Below are 18,018 nucleotides of genomic sequence, written 5' to 3'. Positions count from 1 at the left end.
GCCTATCCATCTATCTCTCTAGCTACCTCTCTGGGTCTTTCAACCGCAAAGAATGCTCAACCACTACATCTTTCTCTCACTCTCCCCCTCTAAACTATCCATCTATCTCTCTAGCTACCTCTCTGGATCTTTCAACCGCAAAGAATACACACCCATTACAACTTTCTCTCACTCTCCCCCCAATAAACTATCCATCTATCTCTCTAGCTTCCTCTCTGGATCTTTCAACCGCAAAGAATACACACCCATTACATCTTTCTCTCACTCTCCGTCGCTAAAACTATCGATCCATACATCCAAATTATCGCAATAAGCTACACCCATACATATCTCTCTGCTTCTCTCTCTCTCCTCCTGGATCTCTCTCTCCTGCATGCCCGTTGACGTGGGCGATGGAGAGGCTGGAGGCGGCGAGGAGGACGCTGCAGTCTGCGCTGGCGACCTGCGCCGCGGCGGCGGCGGCGCTGGACTTGTCGGGCCGCCGCCTGGCCGAGATCTCCGCGCGACTCCCGCCGGCGGCGCCGCCGCTCGTCGCCCAACTCCGCGCCGCCGTCGCCCCCGCAGCCGCCGTCCTCGCCGTCTTCGACGCCGTCCACGGCCTCGAACCGCACCTCCTCTCCGACCCGCGCCACGACACCGCCGCCTACCTCCTCCTCCTCCGCCGCCTCGACCGCGCTCTCGACTTCCTCTCCCGCGCCTGCCCCCCAGCCATCGAGCCCGCCGCGGCCCTCCTCCAGCGCCCCGACCGCGCCGCCCTCGACCCCGCCGACCCGCTCGACGGCGGCCTCCTGCTTCCCGTCCTCCGCCGCCTGGCCTCCTTCCCCGCGCCAACCCCTCCCGAGCTGGGTCTCGTCCTCCGCCGCCTCTCCGCCACCGCCCGCGCGGACCTCGCTGTCCGCACCTTCGCCGAGGAGCGCGCCCTCTCCGCCGCCGCCCGGCTCGCCGCCGCCCCCCGCTGGCTCGACCGCGTGGCCTTAGCCGTCTCCGACGTGCTCCCCGCCGAGCGCCGGCTCTGCTCCGCCGCCTTTCCCGCCGCCGCCTCCCTCTGCTTCGCCGAGATCGTCTCCCAGTCGGGCTTTCTCCTCTTCCTCGTCTCCCCCTCTATTCTACCTGTTCGCGACGGGCCCGATAAGCTTCTACAGCTGCTCGACATGTTCGCGACCTTAGACGGGCTCCGAGCCGGGTTCAACGAGCTGTTCGCGGGGCCGTCGCTGGACCAGGCCCGGACCGCGACTCGGGGGCTGGTCCGGCGGCTCGTGGACGGCGCCTGCGGACTCTTCTGGGAGATCCCGGCGCAGGTGGAGATGCAGCGGTCCGCCGCGCCGCCGCCGGGAGCCGGCGCGCCGAGGCAGGTGCGGGCCGTGGTTGGGCTGTGCAACGAGCTGCTGGGTCCGGCCCGGCGGCCCGCGCTGGACCAGGTGGTCGGTATAAGCCGGTGCTGGAGAGGGGAGGAGCCCGAGCCGGGGCTCGTGGCGGCGGCCATGGCCAACGTTGTAGCCGCGCTGGAGGAGAACTTACGGGTCTGGGCGGGGTCCTACGCTGACCCTGCTCAGAAGAGCTTGTTCTTGATGAACGCGCACTGGGAGTTGCAGAAGAGCGCGCGGGGGGCCCCGCTGGGCGCGCTGCTTGGTGCGGGCTGGCTCGACGGGCGCCGACGGCGAAGCGAGCGCTTCCGGGAGACGTACGTACGGGAGAGCTGGGCGGCGCTGCGGCGGCGGACCGGAGAGTTTAAGAAAGGGTTTGAGGAGATGTGGAGGGTGCATGTGAGGTGGGCCGTGGAGGATAAGGCTCTGCGAGGTGAGGTGCAGATGGCGATTGCAAAGACGGTGTTGCCGGCGTGTGGAGAGGAGGAGGAGAGGGAGGCTTTGGAGAGGATGATATTCTCGCTGTTTCTGGGAGGAGGGGAGAAGGGTTTGAACGGGTTTGGATCGAAGAGCGGGCGAGGCAGAATGCGGAAGCTCGCCGATGGGGGTAAGCTCCATCTTTCTGCAGCTCCCGTCGCCTGAGTCGGTTTAATTCTGCGGCGCAAAAACTGTAAACTGTAAGTTAAACAAGATACAGTGTAGTGGATGATTCTCTCTCTCTCTCGCTCTCTCTCTCTCTCTCTCTCTCTCTCTCTCTCTCTCTCTCTCTCTCTCCCTAGCACTCTCTCTCTGCCTCTCTCCCTCCCTAACACACACTCTCTCTCCCCGTTTCCCCTCCCTAATATACAATTTCTCTCCTTCTCTCCCCTCCCTAACACACAATCTCTCTCCCTCTCTCCCCTCCCTAACTCTCTCTGTCTATCTCTCTCTCTCCTCCCTAACACTCTCTCTCTACCTCTCTCCTTCCCTAACACACTCTCTTCCCGTCTCCCCTCCCTAACTCTTTCTCTCTCTCTCTCTCTCTCTTTTCCCCAACTCTCTCTCTCCGCCTTCCTAGCTCTTTCTCTATGCCTTTCTTCTCCCCATCTCTCACTATCTCGCTCTCCCGTCCTCTATCTCTCTCTTCTCTCGCCCCACCTCTCTATCTCTCTCTCTCTCCCCTCCTCTCAATCTCTCTCTCCACCTCTCTCTCTCTCTCTCTCTATTCTTTCTCTCTCCCCTCCTCTCAATCTCTCTCTCCACCTCTCTCTCTCTCTCTCTCTCTCTCTATTCTTTCTCTCTCCCCTCCTCTCTCTCCCCTCCTCTCACTCTCTCTCTCCCCCCCTCTCTCTCTCTCTCTCTCTCTCTCTCTTTCTCTATTCTTTCTCTCTCCTCCTCTCTCTCCCTCCTCTCACTCTCTCTCTCCCCCCGTCTCTCTCTTTCTCTATTGTTTCTTTCTCTCTCCCCTCCTCTCAATCTCTCTCTCCCCACCTCTCTCTCTCTTTCTCTATTCTTTCTCTCTCCCCTTCCTCTCAATCTCTCTCTCCCCACGTCTCTCTCTTCCTCTCTCCCCTCCTCTCTCTCTCTCTCTCCCCCCCTCTCTCTCTCTTTCTCTCCTCCTCCTCTCTCCCCCTCCTCTCAATCTCTCTCTCCCCACCTCTCTCTCTCTTTCTCTATTGTTTCTTTCTTTCTCTCTTTCTCTATTCTTTCTCTCTCCCCTCCTCTCAATTTCTCCCTCCCCGCCTCTCTCCCTCTCGCTCTCTCTCCCCTCTCTCTCCCCCTCCTCTTCATCTCTCCCTCCCCCTCCTCTCTATCTCTCTCTCCCCCTCTCCCCCCCTCCCCACCTCTCTCTCTCTCTTTCTCTATTCTTTCTCTCTCCCCACCTCTCTCTCTTTCTCTCCTCTCTCTCTCCCCTCCTCTCGGTCTCTCTCCTCACCTCTCTCTCTCTCTCTCTCTCTCTCTCTCTTTCTCTATTCTTTCTTACTTCCCTCCTCTCTCTCTCTCCCTCTTCTCAATCTCTCTCTTCCCACCTCTCTCTCTCTCTCTATCTTTCTCTATTGTTTCTCTCTCTCTCTTTCTCTAGTATTTCTCTCTCCCCTCCTCTCTCTCCCCCTCATCTCAATCTCTTGCTCCCCACCTCTCTCTCTTTCTCTGTTCTTTCTCTCTCTCTCTCTCCCCCCCTCTCTCTCTCCCCCCCTCTCTCTCTCCCCTCCTCTCTCTCTTCTACCTCTCTCCCCCTCCTTCAATCTCTCTCTCCCAGCTCTCTCTCTTTCTCTATTCTTTCTCTTTATCTATTATTTCACTCTCCCCTCCTCTCTCTCTCCCCACCTCTCTCTCTTTTTTCTCTATTTTTTTCACTCTCTTTCTCTCTCTCTATTCTTTCTCTCTCCCCACCTCTCTATCTATCTCTCCCCTCCTCTCTCTCTTCTACCTCTCTCTCCCCTCCTCTCTCTCTTTCTCTCTTCCCCCCTCTCTGTCTCTCTCTTCCCTCCTCTCTATCTTCTACCTCTCTCGCTCTCCCTCCCTTCTAAATCTCTCTCCCCTCCTCTCTCTATCTCTCTCCCTTCTACCTCTCTCTCACCTCCTCTCTCTCTCTCCCCCTATAAATCTCTCTCCCTCTCTCTCTCTCCCTTCTACCTCTCTCTCGTCCTCTCTCTCCCCTCCTCTGTCTCTTTCCCTTCTAAATCTCTCTCCCATCCAATCTCTCTTCTACCTCTCTCTCCCCTCGTCTCTCTCTTCTAACTCTCTCTCTTCTGCCTTTATCTCCCATTCTCTCTCTCTCTCTCTCTCTCCCACTTCTATATCTTTCTCTTCCCTTCTTTCTCTCCCTCTCTCCCCCTTCCTTTATCTCTCACTGCCCTCTTGTTTTCTCTCTCTACCTCTCTCTCTCTCTATCAGTCTTTCTTTCCCCTCTCTCTCTTTCTGTCACCATTTAAGTTCTTCGAATCGATTATAAAAAAGGTCTATATTTGATATATACAAAATAATGTTTGGATTTATCAGTTTCATACATTATCTAAGTTTGTTATTTCCTAATTTTATTTACTTGTAGCAGATTTCTTTAAAGTATTACAAAATTTTATTAAATATGACAATTACCTGAGATCTAGTAAATGTCATTTTTATGATTGCAGTTCTAATTACTTTTAATTAGTCACCACTATATTTTAGAATATTAGTAGCAGTAATTCATATTGAAAAATATGAATATTAATTTGAAATTATATTTAAATACTAAAATAATTAGGTGACATTTTATTGATTTTCATGTGGACATGGTTATGGTGGGGCAGAACGGAATGCATTAGAACAGATAACACAAAGTCTCATTATGCTATGAGGTTGGAAAGATGCATGCCTCCTACATTATAAACAAGATAATCTATAAGAAAAATAATGTTCAAACTTAATAGTAATTATAGAATCTATTTTTAAAAAAATCTAAAAAAATACTCAAGCCAAGAACCATCATCTAGGGTGGCTGAGGCGTTCCCTTGGGATAACACAACAGTGTTTGCCCTCAGATATCCATCCCAACATCAGATTTCCGGTAAAACACAAGACAGTCCTGAATGACGATATCAAATATTAGGAGGGGTATCTGAATTATAGAATCGATTATGGGGTGCTACTGATAACATGCAGTTACAGTATTAATTTGATACATATTGCATCTTATTTTCACTAAAATGATTATTATTGCATGCTATCATAGTAAAAACAAAATAAATTTGTCTTCAGTATATTATCTTGAATTTTTTAGATTTTAATTGGTTTTCTTTATTTTTCTTGATATTATTAAGTGGAGAACATGAAAAATGGGGCTCTAAAAGTGCTTTCAATTTTCTTTGCATGATAAATCGCCAATTACATGATATATCTTGGTATTTTAATAAGTTTGGAAGAATATACTACTTTTCTGCAATTTTTGAGGTAAAATGAGAGGGATAACTAAATTTCTAGAGAGCAAAGGGCATATATTAATGTCAAAGTAAAATTTCACATCCTTGGAGGCCTCTTTGACTTGGCTCTAGTAGTTTTAATAATCAAGCTCCACATCGATTTGGCATGGAAGAATGGTTCATTGTGGAATTGAGACAAACTCCATCAGGTGGGCTGATAGAATATTTTGTAGCAATTACAACTTCTCACCGACAATGGTTGCCATGATCTAATGTGAAGTCAAATGCATTGTCCTCCTAGTAGCTGACCCATTCAGTGAGGGAAACACGCGATGTAACAAATGGCTCATTGAATTAAGCACTTTGTGACCTCGGTCCCACCTTCCAAGGATTCTAGTTCTATTATCTCTCCCAAAAAAACACTTGATCATTAAATCTCTTCGAAACACATCCTTATTCTAGAACCTTGTTCCTTATATCCTAGTCATATCATCATACTTCATTTCATCTTAAACTTTTTACTTCAAAGGGAAAACTTTCCTTGATAAAAATGTTTTCATTAATTACATGTTTTATTGACACTAATAAATAAGGTCACATATAATTGATATTAGGTTCTACGGCCTTGACGTGGATGAAACACAATGATTCCTTGTAGTGCAAGAGTTATAATGGAATCACAACGTCATAAAAAAAACTATGAATTGAATCACCTGGGCATGGATCATATCCATGCTTCCTTGGATCCTCGAACAAGTTGTGTGAACATGCTCATGTGTATAGCCTCTAGATGTATCTATGTGATCCTTGATATGTCGAAGATCCTCCTTCACCATAACAAGCTCCATGTACGCTTTGTCATCGTTGTTATGCTATCCCGATCACATCGAGAATGGAGAGGAGCTATGGGGATAAGGGAAAAAAAGAGGAAGACCCTTGAAAAATTATGGTCTTGGTGAATTTCATTAGAGCCTTACCCTATTCATACTAAGTGGGTATGTTTTTATAAAAATCCCCAAGTTTTAAGTATGTTTTCCTATATCCAAAAAACTATTTGTGTATGACCCCCCTAGGCCCATGTATCAGACTAGTTAATAATTCTAGTGCCCCAATAACATTTATTGTCTTTCCAAATTAGATTAATTTTATCATCATATAGATTCATTAATGTCGAATCAATTTAACCTAGTTGATAGGTCGAGTCTCTAGCCCGTGGGGTGACAAGCTACGCCTTCTGCTTTAGATGACACAAGAGTGTATCTCAACTCTCTCATGGAACCTGTCCACCATTGATTATCGTGTATATATTGTCCCTCATCCACTTGGCATTCCTAGGATGACTTTGGGTATTGTCAACTATCAACGATTATCGGAGAACTTTTCTTCGACATTTCACTACTTTGGTAAAGGACTTCTGATAGACCAAAAACGTGCCATGCAATCATAGATATTTTAAAGTCATGTTGGGTACATCTTATGTGTTATCTTCAACTTTACAAGAATTTGCATTTCATACACTAAATAGAGCAAGTGATAAAACAATGCATTTTTTATATATTTTACAAGCCCAAGTATTTCTTGGTAAAAATATATCTAAAACACTGTTAATATCTATGAGCTTAATGCTCTTTTTTAGTATGTGATGTCGGATATCGTCGGGGACGTCGTCTGGTTGGCACCGAGTATGATGGTTCGGTACCGATAAGGGATGATGGTTGCGAACGTCGACGGTGTCGTCGTCCGACGGATGAACCCTAACGGGTCGATATAACTACGATGCGTGAATGAATGTCCTACGTATCGTGCGTGCAGGCTCCGACTCGAGGGAGGCGCCGAGCTCCAAGCGTGGACAGGGTCGCCGGGTAATGGCGACGGTGGCCTCTCAAACCTCGTCAGAGTGACGAAGGCGTCTACAGCCCAACGAAATCTATCCGTAGGGCTCGAACATAACGGACGGTCTCATCTGTACCGGTAAGACACTCAAAATGTCATAGTTTTCTCTCAATTTGCCCCTCTCACCTACCTAGCCTGAGCGCGGTGGAGTCAAGACGAAAGTAAACTGCAAGCGGTAAATAAATGAGTGACGGGAGAGGACGACGTACCTCATTGACGTGGCTCGAGGTGCAGAGTTAGTTGACAGTCGGCGACAATTCAGAGCGGGTGGAGCGGAGAGACGTCGGAGAGCGAACGGCGGCTCGACGAGCAAACAAAGATGTTGGAACTCCTGGTAAAGGTCGGAGGAAGAGGGAATACGGTAGGGGCCGCGACAAACCATCTCAGGCGTGTTCCTAAATCGGGCACACCCTTATGGTCGGGCAAGCATGTGTGGGTTCAAAAAAGTATTGCGAGCGATGGTTCTGACACGTCGGTGCCAGTAGATTGATCCACGGCGGTGGATGCGAGAGTTGGAGGTGAGTGTCCAGGGTGACGGGAGTCCCCGTCCTAACGGTCGCCATTCGAGCAGTTGGCGCGCGAAGATTCCCAATTCAACCTGGGATGTGGAGACAAGCTACTATCGGAGGTCCGTGCGACTTGGCAGAGAGGCGGTGAGCAGACCGCGGTGGAGGGGCGGCGGTGTTTCCCCTAGTTGGGATCGTCAATAACGGCCTTTTTCCACAGGTATGGAGTTGCCAATCGAGTTCGACCGATCTGTCTGTGGTCCTGCTCATCCTCGACTGATTCGGCGGGCCTTCTATGATTCCCAAATCCGACAATTTGGCCATTCACAGTGGGACTCAAGGGGGGGGGGTTTGCTGGATCGAATTACCCCTCAACTCTGCCGGGAGATCCACCAAGTTAACTGAGGCTCACACTGTTGAGGATCTTATCTTAATGGAGCCTTAAGTATGTATCCAAGTAACTCAAGAATCCACCAAGAATATAGGGATGAGAGTAAACAAAACCCACACACTGATTTGGAGAAAATAACCTTCTTGAACAGGATGATAAGTGTTCACAACAGTGGTCCAAAATAGCAAGTACAAAAGGAGAAAAGAGAACAAGTTCTCCAAAGGGACTAACCAATAAAAAGATACTCCAATGGTGTCACCTTCTTCCAAAAGCCTCTTTGCAAGATGCTTTGTCCCTAACTCTTCTTCAACTCTGCAATTAGCTAAGCTTGAATCCTTGATAAGTTCAAATTATGTGGTTTTTAACTGGTTAATCGTGTGAGGATTTGAGCTATAGGGCGAGTAAGGTGTCGATCCATAGGGAGCAGATAAGAAAGTAATAATTCTTTTTAGTTCAATCTATGCTATCAGATCTCTGTATTCGGTCTCAACAATCAGTTAAATTATCTTCAGTTGACGTCTACAGGATGTTCTTTAATAGGATCAATTTAGCAGAATCTTCAGTAAAGAGTTTCTTTACTTACAGACTCACGCCTGTCCTTTGGGGCAATTTCACAAACACTCAGCAGGCGCACTTGTAGTGACTTCTGCCCGCGGCCTTAGCTGCGTGTAGATGTGCCTGCGGGTGCGTCTGTGTGCGGCACGAGCGCGCATGCAGTGTACCTGCACGCGAGCGTGCCTGCGCGCGGGTGTGGCCTGCGCGCAGCTGCCTTGCGCGCAGCGTCTGCTATGCGCGGGCGCGGCACCTGCTGTGCGCGGGCGTGGCCTGTGCGTGGCACCTACTGTGCGCGGGTGTGGCCTGCGCGCGGTGCGGGCTGTGCGCAGCCTTGCTGCGTGCGGCCTTGGTTGCGGGCGGCCTTGGCTGTGCGCAGCCTTGCTGTGAGCGGCCTTGACTGCTGCTATGGATGTAAAATTCGAGCTAGATGCGATGGGAAAATAGTAGATTTGAGGGAAAAAGAGAAGAGAATCGATTTGAACAAACAATAAACCTGAAATCAACCTAAAACGAAGAACAATATCAGTTGGAACTGTTGGAAGACCACTGGTGTGTGTCTTCCAACCCAACCTAGACTGTCTGATAGAGAGAGAATTACACAGTCACTGAAGCTTGGGAAATCACTCCACCTTGTGTCACGACCCTTGCGGCGAGGTGTAGGTCATCTAGCCCAAGCTACTCCTCAGCTTGCTCCTTCTCTCCAGCTCCAATACTTATCAGCTCTTAGAGGGTGCAGAACTCTCCTTCTCCAAGCCCTAACCTGTTGAGACAGAAATTCTGGACAACCTAAAATGCTCTCTCAAGAGGCTATTTATAGGTTTCTCTCTTTTTTGTGCTTCTTGGAGTTTTTTTAGGGCTTTTCTTCCTTGTAAATTTTGCCAGCTTCTCTTGGTCAAATGCTTTCTCCTTTGTGTTTGATCCACATCTGAACTCATTAATCACATAAGTGAGATCTAATCCACTTGATTCAGAGAATCAAGTGGGGTTAGTAAGCATGAAAATAAGGCACATAAAATATGACAAATGTGGACTAAATGTATGCAAATGAGACTTTGATGCCAGTGAATCTTTAATAAGTTTATGACATGTTTAGAGTCATCAATCCTCCAAGGATGATCACATGATGCTCTCAAGAATTCCTTCAGAATTCACCCCATGATGAGGAAGACACCTCATTTTATAGAGCTCCTTGGAAGCTTCTAAAAACCTCCCTCTCTAGAAGGTTTCCACATCTTTCTAGAACACCTAGAAAGACCCACAAGCTTCTAGAAAGATCCATTAGCTTCTAGGATGGATTAGAGGACTCGATGAGGTTGTAGAAGCATCTAGAATATTCTAGAAGAGTCCAGAGAATTCTAGATCATTCTGAAAGCTTCTAGAACATGAGTGTTGATCAAGTCAACCCTCACACACAGGCACGGAATTCGACCATGATGGGTTGATAAATCTGCCGATGGAATCCTGTCGTTCACGACAGTTTTCCCGAGCGCCCACTAGTAGTTGGGTGCGCCTAGTAGTGGACCTGCGGGGGGAACCGTCAGCTTACCACCCCCCTTGTGATGTGCGATGCCGCGTCCGGTGGACCAGGATTGACTGGAGACGCTCCATCTTCTCCTCTACAGTCGCGCGTTGGGAGTGGAAAAAGGCCTTGATCGTGAGAATCATCCACCCCATGGAGGAGATGCAACGTTTTCACGAGCAAGTTGAAGATTAGGGGCAGGAGGAAATTTGATTTCCCACCCCCAAGCCCTCTTTCTTCCCCACTGCTCCCTCTTCCTCCTTCCCCTTTCATCTTCTCTTGAAGAGGAAGGGAGACCAAGCGTCAACGAGAAAAACACCATTCCTTTAAACTTCCTGGTCTGAAATGTCTAGGGCGCCCTCTCTTCCCTTATAAAGGGGAGAGGTCAATGGGCCCCCAAATTGGGTCAAAAGGTGTGGGAAGAAAAGAGTCCATTAAGGGGACCCTTATATAATGGGCCCCTTCATTATAGGATAAAAGGGCATAAAATGAAACTAAATAAAACAAGAAGAGAAAGGGCAAGACAAGGGGCAATGAGGGGATCCAAAAGATTGAGGATCCCTTCACTTACAGTGAAAACACGAACACGGGGCACATTGCCGTGCTAAGAAAATGTGACGAACGAGAAGAAAACACGAGACACGACTAGGAAAACAACGAAAATCAAATGGGATAATCGAGCATTTATTTAACCCGGTCCTCGACGACGATGGCGGGTGGCTTGGACGATGTCGTTGATGACCCTTGATGGCATGCGCCATCAGTATGCTATCTATATTTTTTCAGGGGTGGAATCACGATTCAAGAAGAAAATAAAAGAGAGAATGAGAAAGCAAGAAATTTTACATAAATAAAATAAATTTTTTTATTGTGGACTGCTAGGCCCGAGCCCATCGTAGCAGCGTCCAAGCCAACCATAGGCAGGTGAAGGCAGGTCGCTCATGCCCACCCGCAGCCAGCAAAGGGGTGTCGCTTTCGGCAGAAGGCCCAACTAATACACCAATGGCCCAAAAGTAGGCCCCCCTAAGGACAATGGAGAAGTATGTCCACACACACCAGAGTGAATCAATTTCAAAAGTAAGAGGGAAAATATGAATTATATAGCATGTGTTATTTCTGATTTCTCCAATATGGGATTATGTTTCCCTATTTCTTTCAGACACGTATAAGGCTAGGCCAATGAGCAACAAAAGTGATTGTGGCCTAGCGGGCTCCATTCTCATGACATTTAAAGTGAAATCATGACTGTGCTTTGAGTCGACCTGGATCGAAGCTCACGTCATTTTGGGCTTATTTTAAACAGTGGGGTATCTCATCCGTCCAATCTTCTTTAAGAGGATCAGACAGTGAGATCTATCTTGTCTTATTTAATCTGTTTTTATTCCTTTTTCAGGCTTCCCTATTGCCTACTGTGAGTGACGAGGATTGCCGGACCCCTTGTTGGACAGATCAAAGAAAGAGTGGTGACGAGGCAGTGGACGGGGCTTGCTGATAGGGATGATGACATGGAAGGGGCAAGGTACACTATTAAGAATGGGTCCACATTGCAGCTGTTGAATCGGGGTCAGACGACCAGGGGGCAATCATGTCCATCTTCTCCCCCCCCCCCCTCATCCTCATCAGCCAACCGACGGAGGTCGCTGACAAGGGGACCGCAGGCCGGTCCAACAGCCCCTAGAGGGCCATTCGATCAAGCCTGTCCCTTTGATGGGTTGAGAGAACCTCTCTCGACCCTTTAAAGAATGATTTTGAGGCTCAATTCTGTTATCCTTTGACTGAGATTCAGCTGCGGCGGAGGACCCATCTGACGGTGGCAAGATCAGAAGGAGGGGTGTGACACCCCTTCTACTGTTCTTGGAGCTCCAAACGATATCGAAGAAAGTCTCGAGCACCCTAGATTCGTGCAAGGATGGAGGAGATAAGGAAAGGAGACTGCACACCAAAGCTAGGTGGCGGCGATCGACATGACCACCCTTTCTCATCGAGTCAGGGTGATTCAGTTTCTTTTATGAGTTTCTTTGGTTGAGATCTATGTTTTCATTTATCCTAGATGCTTGATTTCATTCATAATTAGAGATTGATCGAGGTTTTTTGTGTTTTCTTCACCGCAGCCTCAATGAGGCATTTTAATGAGCGCCTTGTGCACATTCAAGGCATTTATCAATTTATATAAGTTCTTTTCAATCAACATTATAAAAAATCTAAACGTACTTACCTGCTCCAATCTCGAACTCACAGAGGCATTTTGTGGAACTCCTCTCAGGTATTGACATAATTACCTCTATTTCTCCTATTTTTGCTCATAAAAATCATATAAAAAATACATAAATATATATATATATATATCATATGTTGATATCCTTTCGGGAATTTGGTCGAACATCTCCAAGGTGTTTGAATAAATCACCCCTTGTACATCCAAAAATTCTTTATAAAAAATATAATATATATATTAGTATATAAAATAGATATATTAATTATATAATAAATATTATAACTATGTATAAGGTATTCTCTACAACTATAGGTGATTTGATATATATATACAATATCTGATATTCTTTCCTATCTAATTCTCTTATTCACCTATTATTCCCTGAACTTACTCATTTCTTCTTATACTTATTATCCCTATTATTATTACTTATTATCTACTAAATCAATTATTAAATACATCTCTAAAAGCCAGTCCATGTGGAGACGATCTCACTCCCACTATACATTTGAGTGAGTTTACATCTTTTATCAAATTTATTTTATTTTAATAAAATTAAAATTGCAATGACATTAAAAGTTAACACACAATTTGCCTTCATCAACTTCATCACTGTGTCTCTTTTGAGATGTCATCTCTCATACCGAGGGTGATAGAAATTTATGTGGTCGACAAGCCAATCACACATTGCATGTCATGTTCCATCTTCATTAGTATAATATGTTCATTATATTGCATGTGTTATACTTATAATGAAGTCCATGAATATATGATCAGACTTAGTGAATTATGATGAGATTGAAGTAATTTGGAGGCCACTAGTCTTTAAGCATATGTTCTAAATAGTCATATCTGAAGGATAATAGCCTCACTCATGTGATAAGAATGACTGGTCGCGCATATGATGAGATACTAAGGATATAAGGTAGGTGATATTTAGTGGAAAGAGTTCACCTAGTTGATCCATACAGATCCTTGAATGGTAATCAGCTTGATTCACATCATGGTTGTGTAAATGGTCCTTAGACCTAAGATACAAAAACAGCTTATGGACAGATAGTTGTACTTTGTGTATGACCTATGAGTTCCGAATCATGAGATTCTAATCACTCTTAGTTTAGGTGCATCAAGAAGTTCATGAAGACAATTGACTGGTCAACATGAGATCATGTGCCCCTGTTATAAGAGGAGATACCTCAAGGAAGAGGATGCGATGAAGTCCGTTACCAAGGTAGTAAACATCATCGGAGAAAAGTTCTCCGATAATTTATGAATGCATCAATACCCTAAGTCATCCTAGGAATATCAATTGGATGATGGACAATATGTACATGGTAACAAATGATGAACAAGTTCCAGGAGTGAGTTGATACTCACTCCTTTATATTGTCTAGAGCACAAGGTATCGATTGATGGCCCATGGGTTGGAGACTCAACCTATCGATTGGGTTAATCAATTCGAAATTATAGTTAACTAAATTTAGAAGGCCAATAAAGCTTATTGGGCCGTGGAGTCGTAACTAGACTGATGCATAGACCCAGAGGGCAACATGCGAACAATATTAATAATGAGTATTGAGTTTTAAGTATTTAGTGAAGAGTAATGTTATTCTGAGTAAGATTTAAAGAGTTAATTAATAAAGATAGTTATTATAATGAGGAGTAAGAGGAAGAATAAAAGAGAGAGAAGAAATGTTATAGAAATAGAAGAAATAAGGAGTAGATAAAGGCACTAGTAAGAGTACTTAAGAGTATATATACTACTATAGGGTCACCTATGGTTGCAGAATATGGCTTATATAGCTGTATTATTTATAATATAGTTAATATATCTATTTTAATATGTTTTTATATTTTTTATATATATTTTTTTATCTTAGAATATTGAAAGTCAAGGAGTAGTTCTGTCGAACACCCTCGAGGTGTTCGACAAAATACCTGATAGATACCAAAATACATGGTGGATTTATAATTTTTTATTTGATTTTTATAAAGTGAAAGCAATAATAACTTTAGAAAATTTGAGAAAGTCCCACAATGCATAGCATCTGTTTGATAAAATGCCTCAAAGAGGCCACGATGCCAAATTTCATCGAAAACTTGATCACTATCTGTATTGAACTAAAAATTATGTGTCCAGAGTATAGTAACACATAGGACTCAACCACAAAATAATGCACCTGAATTGTCCTCATTCGACGAACAAGGGTGGTGGCACCGATTGTTTACATCTAGCTTCGGTGCACGGTCTCCCTTGTTCTTCTCCTTCATCCTGGTGCAAATCCAGGCTACTCCATACTTCCCTCAGTGCCACCCGGAGCTCTAAGAGTGGTCAAAGGGTTGTCATGCCCCTCCTGCTCTCACTACCGCCAGATGGGATCTCCGCCGCCGCTGAGGTTCTTGGTCGGGAGATGAACAATTAGGGGCCTTCGAGCCATTTTAATGGCTTGGGAGGGACCTCCTCGGCGGTTCAAGGCACTAGGACGTCCTTAAGGGTCCTCCTAGGTCGTTTGATGGCCTCGATTTTCCTCGCCAAAAAAAAAAAACCAAAAACTATCGTCCAATGATGGCGTCGACGGGTCAGCCCCTAGTTGTCAGATTTTCTATTATAATATGTCCAACAGCTGCAATTAAATTGCACCAGCGCCTCATCATTGTGTACCCACATCCTCATCACATCAGTGCCTCCTCAACTGCCCCATTAGTGCTTTGCTTTGGTCATGATTCATTTTTTGTGCGGTCCAATCATCCTTCTCATTCATGACAACCAATGAGAGACTTGTAAATGGAAAGAAAAAAATATTAAATAGCCAAAGCAGATCTCACCATCCAATCTTCTTTAAAAAGATCAGACAGATGAGATCTTAAATAATTGAAGCCCAGTCACACTTCCTTCTCAAATTTCATAAGATCGCGGCCCGTTGGGCTGCAATCATTTTGTCGGTCATCGGCCCAGCCCGATGTAGAGCTAATAAACTATGGGATAAGATTTCATATCGGAAAATTCAAGAAAATTTTAGTTTATTAAAATTTTAGAGAGAAGTAAAAATTGAAAATAAATTACTTCCCTCTCTAAGATAACTCCCTCGGGCTCGTGTGGGCCTGATGTTGGGCTATTGGTTTGGTGGTGTTTGCCGGCTACTGGTCAGCTGAAGCAGTTGTGCACTCACTGTCCAGCGGCTGGCTTGAGTGCCACCGGCTCCTACTCCCTTCTTCTGGCCACTACACGTTTTTTACTATATATTTTTATATACATTATATGTATATTATGTGTATGTACTTTGTTCCTTTATCTATCCCTCCTATTTTCTTCTTCAACTTTGACTTATTACCTGAAAAAATATACGTTGACATACTAGATAGAGCATTAATCTCATAATAATTAGCAATGTTGTAAACATATTTTTAATAAGAAATTTTTGCTCTCATACATTATGTGAAAACTACATTAAAAATGCATGGTTTTATCACTTGCTCTATTTAGTGCGCGTGATGCAAATTCTTGTAAAGTTGGCAATAATAGACATCAAATGATCCCAAAATGACCTTAGAGTGTGTATGATTGCATGCCACATTTTGGTTCTATCAGGGGCTTTTATGAAATAATCCACTTAATATAAATAGATGAAGGACCTGAATGAAATTCACCCATGCCAAAATTGTTTAGAGGCCTTTCCTTTCTTCTCCCTTCCTCGTACAGCTCCTCTTCATTCTTGATGCAATCGGGACGGCGTAAAAACAATAAAAGAGGGTGAAACAAGCTTGTCCAATCGAAGGAGGAGATTCAATTTTAGAAGGATTGCACGTATACATCTAGAGGCTGAACACGTGAACAACTCCACATGACTCGCTCGAGGATTGAAGGAATCACGAATGCAATCTGTGCTGAGGTTATTCATTTCATGTTTTTTGTTGATGCCATTACAATTTTGTTTAAATTATTCCACTGTGAATGGTCTGAGTTTTTATCTATGTCGAAGCCCTAGAACGCAACAGAGGGTGGACGATCCCATCTTAACTATTCAATCATCGTAGTAAACTTCTTGATGCACCGTAACTAAGATTGTTTAGAATTCCTTGATTAGGAACTCATAGGTCATAACGAAAGTATAATCGTTCGTCCAGAAGATGACTTGGGTGTCTTAGGTCTGAGAACCACTTACACAAGTGTGACATGAATCAACTTGATCGACAGTTTGGTATAGTAGCATTCATGTATATTTACGAATCAATTCAATGAACTCTTTCCCCTAAAGAACACCTATTATTCATCCTTAGTGGATCCACACTAATGGATATGATACTGGCCATATCATTTGAGTGAGGCTAGATAGTGTTATTATTTCCGGACACTTCGATGTCCTTCTTTGGTATCATTCGATTCTGAATGTTTACAATACATGCTTAAAGACTTGTGATCTCAATATTATGATCTCATTATAATTTGTTAAGTCTGATCATGTATTCATATACTTCATTATAAGCATCACTAGTGCACTATACTGAATGCATTCTATTAATGAATATGGAACGAGATATGGAATGTGTGATTGGCTTGCCGGCCACGAATACTTCTATTGACTAATACAACTATCACCCTTATTTTTAGTGTATTATATTTCAAAAACTGATCCGAGACAACTAATAGTTTCAAATTAACAATATTAATAATATAAAAGTTAACTGTTATTTTTATATTATCAATTTTAAATTTTAATCATTCTCATTCAGTGACACTTCTAAATGGTATATGATAATGGATATCGAAACAAAATTGTATCCGCTTAATGATGTTAGTATCAATTGCCATTATCTATTTACCAATATCTGATATCAAAATCAAGCTGTATACTACCATGAATTATCTGTTATCAATATATGTCATCACTATCAAACATATTTTTTTGTTGTCTAGATAACATATATTGTGATATCAAGTAAAGAATATCATATGCAGATATCTGTAGTAGCTGATACGTTGAATTTTATTATAATTAACTAGGTTAATTACTATCGTTATTTGTAATCAACTTTTACAATAATATTTACAATGAACCATCTATCTTAAGATGGACACAATCTGTAGAGGGGTTGTCCACATGGAGGCAGATTTCAAGGATTTACTTCAAGCTATTTTGCATGAAGTTTTAATAGATTTAATCTTCATTAGATATGATCATCTAGAAAGATCATACCTACCAAATTAAATTGGGATGATGTATATTCATTTTCTTTATACATAAAAGGTGGACCCGTTAGAGGTCATAAGGTCAAATAATTGAGAAGAGGGAGGTAGATAGATGAGAGAGTTTGAAGGGAATATAGGTCCTCAATTCATTTAACCTGATCCTCAAAAGAAGATCAAGAACCAAAAGTGAAATGAGATAAGGATAGTACTTAATATAGGGTTTATAAACAATAATGGTTATAGACGAATGTAGGGATTTAGAGGAAAGTAAGGATAGATAACCCATCTAATTTTAGGGTATTTTTTATATCTCATGATAGAATTTGATTTTTAGGTAACTTCCTTCATGAATCAAGACAAGAACTATTAGTACATTTCACCCTATTTGAGGCAATTTTAAAGAACAGAAGTCAAGATCAATGAAGAAACAAAGTAAAAATCAAATACAACACTAAGATAAAATTTGGTCCATGGCCAGCTCCCCTCTAAGTGTAGACTATGGTTGA

At 44.0% G+C, this 18,018-nt stretch overlaps 1 protein-coding gene across 1 annotated transcript; it reads left to right on the top strand.

Moving 5' to 3' along the window:
* The first annotated feature begins 392 nt into the window (after positions 1-392).
* On the top strand, positions 393-2,006 carry LOC144709537 (exocyst complex component EXO70B1-like). Its single transcript, XM_078583117.1, has one exon. The coding sequence runs from the start codon at positions 393-395 to the stop codon at positions 2,004-2,006; it is 1,614 nt and encodes a 537-aa protein (XP_078439243.1).
* The last annotated feature ends 16,012 nt before the right edge of the window (positions 2,007-18,018 follow it).

The sequence above is a fragment of the Wolffia australiana genome, chromosome 11 (genome assembly GCF_029677425.1).
Source record: "Wolffia australiana isolate 7733 chromosome 11, ASM2967742v1".
NCBI classification, from domain to species: Eukaryota; Viridiplantae; Streptophyta; class Magnoliopsida; order Alismatales; family Araceae; genus Wolffia; species Wolffia australiana.
Note: the sequence above shows the minus strand (reverse complement) of the source record. Positions and strands in the feature narration are given on the sequence as shown.